This window comes from Triticum dicoccoides, chromosome 3B (assembly GCF_002162155.2).
Source record: "Triticum dicoccoides isolate Atlit2015 ecotype Zavitan chromosome 3B, WEW_v2.0, whole genome shotgun sequence".
Taxonomy (NCBI): Eukaryota; Viridiplantae; Streptophyta; class Magnoliopsida; order Poales; family Poaceae; genus Triticum; species Triticum dicoccoides.
The window spans coordinates 775513580-775528298 of record NC_041385.1 but is presented as its reverse complement, the minus strand read 5'-3'; the positions used below and the strand labels follow the sequence as shown (position 1 = coordinate 775528298).

Here is a 14719-nt window from a genome sequence, read left to right as displayed (position 1 = left end):
GTAAGAAACCGAGGTATTTTCACGGGTCGCCCTTGTTCCGCAGTTGAGTTCTTTCGCATTTATCATATCGTTTTTTGTGGATTAGCATCTCGAGGTTCTTTGATGGGCATAAAGAAATCGTCTTGGTAGCAACCACCAAACCAATAGAACAAAGGTTAGCTCTGTAGCTAGTCCACAAGCAAGGGTTGTAGGTCCATTACCGTCCGGCTCCCGACCGAAACTAACAGAGTCATCCCAACTCTCGGGTCGGAGATGCTAACGGGACAGGAATCAAAGTGGGGGACCTCTCTACCGCACCTGTCTCCCCAGACATAGACTACGTAAAGGGTAGTACTCTTGGAAAGAGAGAAGATCACCGCGTGAACAAAATCCAAAGTAACGAATGTCACTCCCGAGGGATCGACCACTATCATACATGAAATTTTGCATAGAATGATTGTTCATGTTCACGCCGGAGTGCTGAGGTTGTTCCCACCATTGAAGTCAGAGTCTGGGTGTGTTTTTCTTACTAATACGGAGAGGGTTCCGAATGATAAAGACCAATCAAAAACTTCTTCGTTTCATTGGTAGAACCCACGCCAACTCTTTTCTCTAAATAATAGAGAGATCTTTTGATAGTCTCACTTCTATCAATGCAATGAAAGAACTATCCCTTCCTATTTGTTTGTCCTAATGAGACAAAAAAGAGCCTCCTTCTTTACCACTTTAGGGGATGGGGTGAAGGGGGGTTTACATACAACCGGGGCAAAGTGGTTTATGATTGAATCTCAGAGGCATTCTTATCATTTGGTAGATCCAAGTCCATGGCCTATTTCGGGTTCACTCGGAGCTTTGGCAACCACCGTAAGAGGTGTGATGTACATGCACTCATTTCAAGGGGGTGCAACACTTCTCAGTTTGGGCCTAATATTTATCCTTTATACCATGTTCGTATGGTGGCGGGATGTTCTACGTGAATCCACGTTGGAAGGGCATCATACAAAAGTTGTACAATTAGGACCTCGATATGGTTCTATTCTCTTCATAGTCTCGGAGGTTATGTTCCTTTTTGCTTTTTTTGGGCTTCTTCTCATTCTTCTTTGGCACCTACGGTAGAGATCGGAGGTATTTGGCCCCCAAAAGGGATTGGGGTTTTAGATCCTTGGGAAATCCCTCTTCTTAATACCCCTATTCTCCCTTCATCCGGAGCTGCCGTAACTTGGGCTCATCATGCTATACTCGCGGGGAAGGAAAAACTAGCAGTTTACGCTTTAGTAGCAACCGTTTCACTGGCTCTAGTATCCACTGGCTTTCAAGGAATGGAATATTACCAAGCACCCTCCACTATTTCGGATAGTATTTATGGTTCTACCTTTTTCTTAGCAACTGGCTTTCATGGTTTTCATGTGATTATAGGTACTCTTTTCTTGATCGTATGTGGTATTCGCCAATATCTTGGTCATCTGACCAAGAAGCATCACGTTGGCTTTGAAGCAGCTGCATGGTACTGGCATTTTGTAGACGTGGTTCGGTTATTCCCATTTGTCTCTATCTATTGGTGGGGAGGTATATGAAAGAAGGGAACGAATAAGTGGATTGAGGAATAAAAGCTCGAAGACAAAGAGAACTTCTCCGGGTACTCAAGATATTGTGTTTGGAGAGGTGTAGATTGTAGATTCCAGCCGAGCCAGACCCAGGAAGAATACGAAGTCCAATTTCCTCAACCGCGCACACGGATAAGACGCGAGACAGTTTCTGAGGGATAGAAGTCTTGATCGGGCCAAGCCGGCATAACAGTTAGTAGTTCGCATTACTTTCTCTTCTGAAGCGCGCAGATTCGAGTTCAGTATGGATGCACTGAGCGCTTAAGACCACTCGCTGGATGATATGGTCAATCATACTCCAGAGTGGGGACAGCATAACAATAACATTCTATCTTTAGATTCGAGATGTATTGATCGAGACGTGCCTCACTCTAGTGAGGATTTGAGCTCCCCGATAGACGTAGGGCCCGCTCGGTATGCTGTCATTGTTTAGGGGGGTTCTTAATTCTAGCATGAAAGTCCGAGTTGGAGGAATGATATTGGGCTTGATAAGTGAGCAAGGAACCTGACATAACATTCCTATGGTTCCTCTGTCCCGGTCTTGCACCACTCTCATATCCATCAATCAATTTCATAGATAGTTACTATGGTTGTTTCTTCCTCCATTCACTAAAGCAAATGGAGCCTTTCCCTCCTCGAGTCAGCAAGCCAACTCGAGCGTTTTACCCTCGTGTCACTAGCGCAACACGAGCCATTCAAAAAAAAGTCTTGGAACTGAAGAGAAATCCATCTCTATACAAACTCTTTATGTTCTTGATATTGATTGAGTTACGAGAATGAAGAAGCGTAGCACACCTTTTCTCTCAATTCAAGTTTCCATTCAATAAGTGCATCAAGTATTTCGTATAGAAAGAAAAGGAACCACTTCTCTTCTCTTAAGTATATGAAAAATAGCTTTTTGGTCCCTTTCGTCCAGAGGTTAGGACATCGTCTTTTCATGTCGAAGACACGGGTTCGATTCCCGTAAGGGATAGGTACTTATTCCCGGCCGGCGGTATCAAGAACCCGGATAGTCAGTAGGAAACTCCAATCTGCAAGCGGAACAACGAGTTTAGAAGGCACGTTCTTGAAAGAGCAGGCTAACTATGAAACTCATATAAGGCTCGCGATCGGGTGCATTGTTGACTCGGGGGCGGTTCCATAGGCGGCTACTCTAAGATGGATCAAGTTGGGCTATATATTATGGCAAGTTGACCCTACTTTCCAATTTCGTAGATAGAACAGTTCTAGTAGAAGGTTAACCCGGCCTTCCTAAGAGTACTAGGTTAAAGGGGAGACCTCTAAAGCCCAGAAAGAACTATCCTATCCCTTTAGGAATCCAAAAGCGCCGTATCTGTGGATCACTGACGGCTATACCCAATGAGCAAAGTAGAAAGAGCCTAGGAAAATGCATCTTCTCCCTATTCAGTCAGCAGTTGTCCATCGACTAGTCTTACTTACCGCACCGCCCGGCGAAAAGGGATTTCTCAGTGATAGACCCACGAGAGCGTGCCAGTGACAAAAGAAGTGCGAGACGATCTGGGAAGTGAGGGATGCCCTTCCTGGGTATCACGAGCGGCGAGGCAGGTACGGCTGGAGGAAAAGCAAGGCAACAGGGTGCTAGGTTTAAGCAAGTATTGTCCGTCCGATCATTGGAATCGGCTTAGCCGAAAAAGGCAGATCTGGTTTCACTAGTAGGAAGAACACCCTTCTAAGGTGAAGGTATTCCATTTCTAAGAAGGAAGTTCTATATATTCGAACTAGAGAGAAGCTCTAAAATGGAAATCGAAAAGGAACCCCTTGTCCGTCCAGGTACTCACCCCGCCGGAACTCGCAATCAAACATAGGGTTGGCAAACTAGGAAGGCACAGAAAAGAAGGCAGTTGCGAAGGCGAGCAAGGTATTTTTGAATTTCCTCAAATTGATGAATCAATGAAGTAGTTGAATTGAAGTAAATGTGCCTACGAAAGAAGAGTTTTCGATATGGATCTGCGAACAGGAAGAAAGCAAGCATATATTACTATTGCATTGGCAACGAACACCGTCAAACAAAGATAGCTGTTGAGGAGGAAGACCTGGATAGGGAGCCGGTTACGAATAAACCTGGGACTAGGAAACCTCGAACTACGAATGGAAACACTTTTTCAAGCAGGGGTAAACGGATCTGGTTAGGAAGCCGGAGATGGAAGAGAGGGTGTCGTGTCGGATCTTCAATCGGGGCAAACAACGGATGCTCGGGATAAAGCTAGACTTCGATTGGTTTTTGATGGATATGAGCTTTCCCTGAATAAGGATCAAAATATGCTTCCTAAAACAGCATGCGCAATGGTGGGCCGAGTACATAGCATAGTGTATATCAAGTATCCAACGCCTTCCGAATAAGGAATGGAAGCCGACTTAATAAAACTACATCTTGCTGATGTAGGTGTAGACAGGTATTCTAAAAGGAGTGACAATATTGGGTGTAAGGATTCTTCTATGCAAACATTGACCACTCGTATGGTAGCCTCACAACCATCTACAAGGGAGACTTCCACCTCAACCTGAAGTTCACCCACGTGGAGCCTTTACTAGTCGGAGTGGTAAGACTACAACCGATCCTCTTCCCCAATGCCAGCGTTGTATGTACCACCTGCCTTCTACCCTAGCCGGCCCAATACCTTCTCCGCAGGGACCTCAACAGTCCACTACTTCTGCTGCACAGCCTAGTTCTTCTACACCAGCAGCTATTGCTCCTAATGATCCATCATCAATCTGCTTCACCTGTCAACCCGAAGCTGCCATTTCCAGAACGGTTTGTGAAGTCAACTGAAGACAAGCAGATTGCAAAGTTTCTGGATATGATGACAGATATGCAGATTACCACCCCCATCCTTGATGGTGTCTTACAGGTGCCGATGTATACACAGTTCTTTATGGACCAGCTCGCAAAGAAGCGAAACATTAACGAGCCAGAACTGGTTACTCTTACTAAGGAATGTAGTGCACTCGTTCAAATAAGCTACCTCTCAACTTAGATGAGCCTGCCAGTTTCAGTATTCCATGCTTGATAGGAAGTCAAACTTTCCATGCTTTATGTGGTCTTGGGTCTACTGTGATTCCCTTCACTGTCTACGAGCCACTACCATTGGGTGATGTACGGCCGACTAGCATCACTCTCCACCCTGCACTTAAACTAGACTAGAAATCCGAAAAAACACTAGTTTTGGCCCATAGCGAAATAGAGTTTTTCTTCTCCGCGGACTCCCCATGCTTGGCGCCATAGGCTTTAGGACTTTTGGCACTAGGGAATCATACTTTGATCAGATCCGTGGACAGGCTCCCGAGGTCAAATCGGATTATGGACTTTTCCAGCTAAGTGAAAACGCACTTCACTACTAGCAAAGAAGTCAGCTTAGGGCAGGGCCGGTGGTAATCTCAGATAGGAACTTGCCGGGATCCTTCCATACCTGCCATCCACCACTACTACTGATCGTTTCCCAGAACGAGCCATACCTTTTCCCAAAATGAGAATACGGCTGAGGACGAATAGCGGCGCCTAGCTTTAGTTTCCACACGACACGATGGATCTATCACTCTCTTTAGCCAGGCCATTCTCTATAGGAGAGTTCCGAGAATGAATTCCAATCTGGTACCAATCGTAGAAATCGTATTGTAGAGTTCTTCTCACGCCTAGCACAGCTACAAGCATTCCTCGAATGCAGAGACAAGACGGAGGATATCTGATCCCGCGGAACATCTGCTACCAACTACGGATTACCTTGTTTCCATAAAATCCATGTTTCTGGCACCTTGGCCCCCTCTACCTACGAAATTCTGATTCCTATGGTTGAAGAAAGTACAGCGTTGTCAATTCAACCTGAAAAAAGGGGAATAAGTTGACAAAGTCAGCTTGAATATTACGGTATGGATCAAAGGAAGCTATACCCGCCTTGATTTCTATCAAACTTATTAGATGGTAAAGCAGACAAGTCTGAAATGGAATGTTTCATCGGTATATGTAGGGCTCTCAAAAGTGAATCTATTTCAGCATAGTTGATTTTCAGAAGCCAACTAGAACTTCGCAGCTGCCGTATAGTTGATTGTTCCCACCAGTTTCGTTCTCATCTGGTCAGTTTGACGAATGCAAGGATTTACTACGACTCTCAGGTGTAAACCTTGGTCGTATACAACGGTGAACTAGCTAAATATAGCTAGAGGAGTAATATAGCTAAATATAGCTATAGGGCATTCCACAGTGGTGAAATTCTCTTGGCAAAGCAGAACAAGAAGCAGCAGAAAGCAAGACAGTATAAGGGTCATTCGGAGTTCCAGGCACAAAACAATTCTACAGAACTGGGTATACCAAACAGTTGATCAACAAGGCAAATGTCCACTAAACCAGCTAAACGGCTCACGAATTGTTTGGAATGCGACGGCAAATGTGATCTCCCAGCAATATCTCGAGTCCAAAACCTCACCCATCTACATATATCATCATCTGCGGCAAGAACATAGCAACACCAAAATCCTACCAACAACTGCTGCAATGCACCCTCCTCACAACAGCCAACCATCGACGGTGTCAGACTATGATTCAGTTGCTGTACTACTCCTCTTTGTTCTGTTTCATGTTTTTGGCGGTTTCGTTCTTGTGTCTGAGTCCGAAGAAGACGGTGGATGTTGATCCAGTAGCAAAATTGTGCTTCCTGTTGCAGGATTTATGTATCGTGCCATGCGTAGATACGGACGACATGGAAAAAATCCAGGTTTATGTACGACATGCTCTTTCCTTCCTTCATTCGGTGACGCACAGAGGTGGCAGAGTCTTGTTCCTGGAGTCGCTCACAACTTTTGGGAGCACCGAGATCCTGAATAAGATGCTGCACGAATTGGCTAAGGTGTTGGGAGCCCCCAATAGAGAAGGACGATGCGGAAAGGGATGATGGGAAAGTGACAAGACTGGACTTCGACTCGTTTAAAAAGAGTTGTAGCCGTACGGAATTCCAATTGGAATGGACCCATCTCATGATACAAGTTACCCTGGATTTCTTTCTATTCCTATTTCGCTGGGCAATTCTAGTTTTTGTTATGATGATCTCATGGATAGTAGTATTGAGTTCTATAAACAGATTGATAGTAGGTTTTAAGATAGCTTAGCCCTTGCTATGATTCAATTTGTATTGGAGAAGAGGGGCGCCAACCCTATGGGGAATGTAGCTATGTTGTACTTCTTCCTACTAGCTACGGTGCAGCACCTGTTCCTAGCTACGATGCTGCTCCTGTCCGCCCCTTGATTTATCACCGCTTTGGTCTTTTATTGGTCATTGATTTATAGACGGGAGGATAAATACCCTGGATCGACCCCAGATATCGATTTAGCATTCCATTATCGGATCTCCGAAACGGGAAACCAGAAAAGTAATCGAAATCGTGTGCCAGCGGGACATACGAAATTCACACTTTTTGACTCTCAATCCACAGGTGGAGATACCAGGGGTGGGTTTTCATGGCCTATAGTCTCCCCTGCCGACGAAGCACGAACTACTTGTTGAAATCGCGGATCCAAATCTTGCATTTCTCCTTTACTCGTCAAAGGCCTCGTATTGTTATTCCCATGATTCATGTGGGCTATCTGCTCTTTATTGTAGGTTCCTACTCCCACCTATCCTTAAAAAACGATGTGAGTGGCTCATACTAATCAAATGTACAAGTAACTGACCCTTATCAAGCTTTCCACACATAGTGTTTTGATCTAAGATTGCAATTCTTCCATGTTTCCGCAGTAGCATATTGTTCCATGGAGCTAGGGTCCAAAATAGGAATCAACAAGTGTTTCCACGATTCTACCGCCCGGCCAATCCTGTTCCACTGAATCCCCTCCCTTTTTCATGGCCACGTATCTTTATGGCTAAGGAGTGGGAAATCTTTCTCCTGTTACACAAATCAAATGTTTCATTTCATCCGGGAAAAGCCACCTCTTTCTCCACAAACAATGTCTTTGTCATTTGATCCTGTTTTTATCCGTTAGATAGGAACAGCTTTGCTAAGTACTGAGAACTCTCGGATAGAGTATTAGAATGAAAAGACCATTAATTATATAAGGAAGAACCCAGGGTTCTAGCCCATTCCCATTCCTAAATCAATAATTCGTAGTGATTTTGCCTTTCTTGCGTACTCCTGGTGAACCAGTTGCTAGCCATATGTTTAGGAGGCTATTTTCTCCTATTAAGTAAGATTCTTAAGCTTAATAAGCCCAAATATCGAAAAGTGCGGACCATTTTGAAATAAAACCGGACCATTTGTAAATCAAAATAGAAAAAGAAATCTAGCTACTCTCTTCTCTGTCTCCTTCAGAAAAAGAAAGCTAAGGCAATTGGTGTTGAATAAACAAAACCACACCGAACCAGTCAGGAGTTTTCAGAAATTATGCCCAGCGTCACATGACACCACTTCATTGTATGAAACACGAGGAACCGATCAAGAAAGACGAAGCAGACATGCACAAGTTCAAGAGCAACGTCAGACAAGCATGTATCAGAACAGCAATGTGATCAAGGCTGCAGCTGCTGCTGCAAGGACTAACGTCACAAGGGAAATCCGGCAGGAACTGAAGGCCACCGATCCCGACCGATCGTGCGGCACGGACGTCGAAAGCTCCTCCATAGTCGACGGGGGCACTTCACTTGTCCTGGGGCGGCAGCAGCACGGACATGCACAACTGATTTCAATTAGTACACACGAAGTATGATCAACGATTCCTCAAAGATATTAATTCCAGTGTTCAAACAATCAAATGGATGAGATGATCAACGATTGCTCAGATTAAAAAACTAGAAGGTACAGTTACAACTTAACAGATCTGTGCACTCAGAGTTTGAGAGGACTATATATATAGCATCCGCATCACCAGGACACTCGATACTGTAATTAGTAGGCAGTTACAAGTTAATAGAACAGATGCTGCGAGTAGAAGAATTGAATCAATAATCAGTTTTATCATACAATCAAGTTTGAATCTGTATTCCTATAGCCCTATAGCAGCATATAACAAGAAATGGAGAGAACACCGCAAGTGAAAATAAAAAAATTCCGTTTTGTTGTGGGCAGATGAGCAGGGATCATATGGTGCGAAAGCCGAAATGGCCAAGAGTCTTTGAATGGCATTAGTGGCCGCAGATTCACCGAATTACTAGACAAGCATAAAAACGTTTACCTGGAGACATTTTAGGCGTGGGAGGTGAGTCAGGTGTGAAATGCATCTCAGGAAGCGACTTGAGCCCTGTTTCAAATGGGGGGAAACAAATAAATGAAAAAATAAAATTGGTACATTCAAAAGAACTGCTCAACTGATCAGTAATCATGACTAACCATAGCAAAAAAGCACAGTAATAATATCCCTAAGAGTAGCATCCAGAGCTAGCTGGTAATCCGCATCTACCACCAATCATCACCAATGTAGCTTCACAAGGACTCACAAGAACAAGGATAGGAGCGCATAAACTTATTTTATAACTTGTTCGGTGATCAAGAACACGCGCATAGGGAGCACAAGAATCAATTGAAGCATATACTCGCCATCAAGAAGGGACAAGTTTCTCCCCCCGGACCTACTCCCCAACCAACCCACCGAACTAACTCCATACGTTCATCATCATACATTGCGTACTGTGCATTTTTCCTCTTCCTTCCATACTGTGCACGAGGCCTTTGGCTACTCAATTTATTTTCTTTTGTTGCTTCTCTATTCTACATAGACCCGGCAATCTCCCTCCGACAAAAGCATACTTTTTGAATACTCTAAAGAAATATAGCCTATTGGGCCGGCTTTAGGATTATGCTTACTCCTACTGTGGAGAAAACCAGAGGAGTCCGACTACCATTTCTTCGTATGAAGTACGTACTTGTTCTTCACCGTGCAAGCTCTACAGGTTTCAGAATCCGAGGCCTTCAAGTTCAACCGTAGACGTAGAAGCAAACCGGTACTTAAGCATCGAGCGAATGAGAGACGAGTGAGACGCCTTTAGCTCCTAGAATGCCTTCTTCAACTTTGCTATACGCAATTCGTGCGCCAAATAGAACTGCTAGACTACGTCGAGTTGTGACCACTCATGCCTCTAAAGAGCGAGGCAAAGGGTAACACTAGGGCGGAGCTCCACCTTTTGTTCTTCCAGCTCGGACTCCTAAACTAGAAACTATATAAGAGGCACGAGATGATCAGGTGTGTGCACTAAAGCTCGACATGATGAAAGCTCATGAGAACTTCACTGCTATAGCTGATACGGGATCTAATGACTTATTTCTTAAAATAGGGTTTTGTGACTACCGAAAGTGTCTCTTTTCATGACACAGGGGGTGCGAAAGTTCCATTTTTTTAGTTTTTTACTTTTGCTAAATTGAATCAGCTTTTTTTCAAAATCGATTTTTTTTCCAAAACTACTGAACTTGTTTTCAAAATTCATGTAATTATTTAAAATAGATGACTTCTTTTGAAAGTTGACAATTTTAAAAAAAAATTATGAACCTTTTTCAAATCAAACAAACTTTTTTCAAAATCAATGATTCTTTTAAAATTGATGAACATTCTTTAAAATTGAACAAAATTTATTCAAAACCTATGAACTTTTTCCAAAACCACTGAGCTTTTTTAAATTTAAGTTTTTCCAAATAATTCCAAAATCTTAGAGATATAGTATAAATAGTGCATCCACAGTAGTTCTTATATTCTTTTGCGCTGTTTTCAGTCAATGCAATTGAGTAGCCTGAGTGGTTAGCAAGACTTGTATGGGAGTCCAATGGTGCGAGTTTGAATCTTGTATAAGCTAATTGTTTTGCGGTTTTTTTCCATGCTGTAAGTTCGCTGCGTTCGCGTTTTATGGGCCGGCCCAACTGAGCACCCAAAAGGAGGTCCCCTTGTTCGATGATTATGGTTGTGCCTCAGTTTGTCTTATCGTGTGTATGGCCCAACAAGATTCACGGCCCAATAACACATGACAAATTGATTTCTAGCTGGTTTACTTTGGTCCCACAATTTTTTTAGCGATCAACTCTGTACATATCTATACCAACATAAAAAGACCCGAAGAGGCAGATCCAACCAAAAATCAGCTATCAAACAAGGTCAATCCAACGAAATGGACCGCTCCAATGTGAGTGATAGTTGATGCTCGGCCCAGCGCGTTTTTACCAAAAAAAAAACTACTTTGTTTTATTTGTGAAAAAATGCAAACTCTTGGTGTGTTCCGCATGTCAATACAAACCGAAAATTAAGACGAAATAGTGTGGGCACCAGGTTTCGAACCTGGAACTCCTTTGTGGACGACAATTCACGGGACGATTCTTCAACGACAGCCGATCCAATGGTCATCCTGTACATAGCGGACATGATGAAAGACTCCGGCGACACGTCGTCCATAAATCATCCGTACACTATCCTCGGTATAGCATTCCTCTTTCAACCACGGCCACCTACACACGTTGATGTCTAAAATGAATAATTACCTCTTAATATATTAGAACAAAGACGCGAACTGAAATAAACTGCATTCTGTGCGGCGCATTTTGCACTCGTCGTTTTTTATATAAATCTGTAGAGAGTATTTAAATTATAATCCCAGAAATAAAAATAACTTTCAAATATTCGCGTGTTATAAATATTGTACTTACAAATGAAATAACTTACTACGCAACCTCAAAACTAGTTATTTATTATTTTAAAATATTCAAATATTTAACATAAAAATTCTGAATTATAAAAGGATGCCCACACGCAACCTCATCCGGTCACCCCCTCATGCACTCTCCCCAAGGCATCCCTCCCTTGTCAAGTCTTGTCGCCTCTTACAGGCACACCTACTAGTAGTAGTAGGCATCTAGAAGTCGGAGAGGCGCTGGATCATCTACTTGCCTAATCTCTGATGTATGGCTTTCTCCACTCTTAACGTCCTCCAGTCTCCCTCCCTCCCTGTCTCTCTCTCTCTCTCTCTGAATCTCCGATAATCACTGGTATGATTCAACTTTTATCTCCCTCCCTCTGAAATACTGCAAGCCCTATAAAATAGAGAAGCTCTTTGTTTTACCTTCTCCCTGTTAGCTCCAATTTCCTCTATTTCCCGAAATGTTTTCTTCAACTTTGAGTTGTTACATTTTTACCTAAAATATTTATTCACGATTCGTTTTTGTTGTAGATCCATTCCGTGGTTAGGAGATGAGCAAGCCATGGAAGAAACGCAAGGAGCTGGATGAACATCGCTATTGGAACCACACAGGCGAGCAAGATAAGCATTTCTTCAAGGTTATGATTGGCGACTTCCATGAGAGAATGGTAATTTTCATTGGCTATTTTCAGTTCGACTCTGTTCTGGCCTCCTAGGGTACTTTTATTTTCAAGTGGATTATGTTCTAGCTTTCTATGGAAGCAAAAAGGGAACCTCTTGGAGTGAAACTGTATTACTTAATTCGGTCAGATCTGGGCAACTCTGTTTCACATCTGAAATATAGCAGAAAGTTTCAGTGTCTCCTGACATAGTGTGCTTCACCTTGTTTCCTACAGGTCATACCAGATAGGTTTGTCCAACATTTCAGGGGGCAAACAGGACGAACTATTAAGCTAGCATCACGCCATGGTTACACTTTTGATGTTCAGATTACCAAGAATTTGGAGAAACTAGTCCTTGATTCGGGATGGAAGGCGTTTGCTCGTGCCCATAACTTGAGAACGGGGGACTTTCTTGTGTTCAAGTATGATGGCCACTCTCAACTGAAGGTTTTGATCTTTGGGCCGAGCGGTTGCGAGAAAATTCAAGCGTGCAATCTCAAGAAAAATGCTGCTCCTGGTAAAGACTGGTGGGGAAACACTGCTGGCATTGTAAACACTTGTCATGATCTTCCCATGAAATTTCCACAAAGTGGAAGACAGATTAGGCCAAGCAAGGATACCTCAAGGCAGGGGAATGATATCATCAATGTCAGCTCGTCGAGCTCTGCTTCAGATTCAGCAGGTTATAATTCACAATGTCAAACCTGCCATATGTTATGCCCCATAGAACTTCATATATGACTTTATTTTCTTTGTTTAGGAGGTATTTCATCTTCAGAAGATGATGATTTCCTGCCAGGTTGTATCCTCGCAAATGGCACCCTCTTGAATCTAAATCGGGTGCAGAAGAAGCAACTTAAAGAAAAAATCCGAGCTATGAATTCCGAAATCCCCATTTATGGGTGTGTCATAAGGAAGAGCAGTATTTACGGAACACTGCATGTCCTTGTGAGTTACTCTCTCCGTTCCGATTTACTCACCGTGGTTTTAGTTCAAATTTGAACTCAAACCACAACGAGTAAATCGGAACGGTGGGAGTAAAATCTCTGTTGTCAAACGGATACTGTACGTTAGTTGTGCTGCCTTTGGCAAGCTGGCTTTTTATCTTTGCGCCTGACTTACAAAAATAATGTTTGTCCACCCAAATGTTCTTAGTTTATTCTGCATATTGATTGAGTTTGTATTGGAGTCATGTAACCATTGGGATAGAAAATTGTACCTGGAGCAGATTGAAGTTTGTCTTACCCAAAACAATATATGTTTGTCTTACCCCATTAGTATTCTGCTTATTCTATCTTCTCCGTAGCGCTAGCGGTACTTTGCCCTCTTCCTGTGGCGGGATTGGCGTCTGTGTGTTTGTGTGTTTGTTTGGTGGTGTCTGTTGTAGTGTGTGCCTAGTAGAAGCTGGTCGTAGTCTTGAGTAATTGAGTTGAGTGGTTCGTTATTTCGGCCTAGTCTTGGGCCTGTACGGATGTTAATCTTTTTTCTATCAACGGATCAAAAGGTAATATTTGCGTTTTCTTGAAAAAAAACATTAGGATATTAAAGAAACTTTACGGTGTCAAATTTACAGGTGATATGCTGCTCAATTTTATAGGTTAGCAACCCCAGTAAACTCTTATCGCTACGCCTTTCATGTAAGCTGGGTGTTACAACTTTGGTTTACTTTTTTAATGAACATTGATACTAGACTACAAAATGTTAGTATCATGGACGTGTAGATAGTCCACTACACCATGCTATTTGCTCGAATTAGCAATACTAAAGATCATTTCTCCCTTTATCAGGAAATATCAAGAAAATATGCTGAAGTATACCTTCCATTTGAGGAACAAATGCTGACCCTTCAGCATCATGGCAAGAAGTGGGAGGTGCGGTGTCGTGTTAAGAAAAGCAAAGCCAAAAGGCTTTTGAGAGGGTGGAAGCATTTTGCGCGTGACAACAACTTGAAGCTGGGAGATGTCTGCCTCTTTGAGCTACTGAGGAACAAGAAGAAGTATGTGATGAATGTCCATATCATTCGCAAATCCCTTTACAAGAGGTGAAGTTTGGCATACTTCCTACCATTGGTACTAACTTTTGATATGGTGAATTACTGCATCAAGCATTGTTGTAAACCAAGAATTGTTTGCCAAAACATTGTGGGTATCAGCAATTCCCTGGAATAATTTAGTAGTTATGAGCTCAAAACTAATTATGTTTGGTCTGCAATCCATTGCATCATCTCTCTATCTCACTGTACTCTCTCGCCAGGAAATGTGCATCTGAAGAAAAGCTGGCCACATGATTCAAGAAACAGAAGTAGCAAAAGGAGTTTCGGGTAAGGCCGGAAGAGTGGAGCCCTGACAATATACTGAAGAAAGAGCTCGGAGTTCATAATAAAGTTCAAGTCCAGTTAGTTTCAGCTGCCTTTTGTGTTATCATGGATGTAATACTCTTAAGACCTTATGTTTACCTTATGTTTAAGTGGATGAAGTGTAATGGCAGATAGGACAATATTATGTTTAGAGGTTATTGCGTGGATGTACTGCGGGTTATGTCAGGGCAGAGTTACATTATGGCCAGTTGCTCACTTTTGTTGTTGGTTGCAGTGCCTAGGATATACCTAGGTATTGTACCGAAAAAGGCTTTCGCCCCGCTTTATATATAAAGCAAACCGCCACAGAGCACACATACAAGCACTAGTCCCCAACACACACACACACACACACACACACACACACACACACACCAAGTCGCACAACAAGAGGTACAAAAGGTTCTGCTGACGGCACAACTCAACAAGCCCAAAAAAACAAAAAAGGAAAGGCCGGCGGCCGGAGAAGGCCGGCCTCTAATCAGGTTCCGGCGGAGGCGGAGA

The 14719-nt window shown here is 42.9% G+C and overlaps 1 protein-coding gene and 1 pseudogene across 1 annotated transcript; both read left to right on the top strand.

Annotated features, from left to right (window-relative positions):
- The first annotated feature begins 756 nt into the window (after positions 1–756).
- On the top strand, positions 757–1728 carry LOC119278423 (annotated as a pseudogene).
- Positions 1729–11748: 10020 nt separating this feature from the next.
- LOC119282168 (putative B3 domain-containing protein Os03g0621600) lies at positions 11749–13904 on the top strand. Its single transcript, XM_037562485.1, has 4 exons — positions 11749–11865; positions 12094–12541; positions 12620–12807; positions 13647–13904. The coding sequence occupies exons 1-4, from the start codon at positions 11749–11751 to the stop codon at positions 13902–13904; spliced, it is 1011 nt and encodes a 336-aa protein (XP_037418382.1).
- Positions 13905–14719: the final 815 nt, after the last annotated feature.

Coding starts and splice junctions, on each gene's coding strand:
- LOC119282168 (XM_037562485.1), top strand. CDS start 11,749: ATGAGCAAGCCATGGAAGAAACGCAAGGAGCTGGATGAACATCGCTAT. Junction 11,866..12,093: donor GCGACTTCCATGAGAGAATG/GTAATTTTCATT, acceptor TGTTTCCTACAG/GTCATACCAGATAGGTTTGT. Junction 12,542..12,619: donor CTCTGCTTCAGATTCAGCAG/GTTATAATTCAC, acceptor TTCTTTGTTTAG/GAGGTATTTCATCTTCAGAA.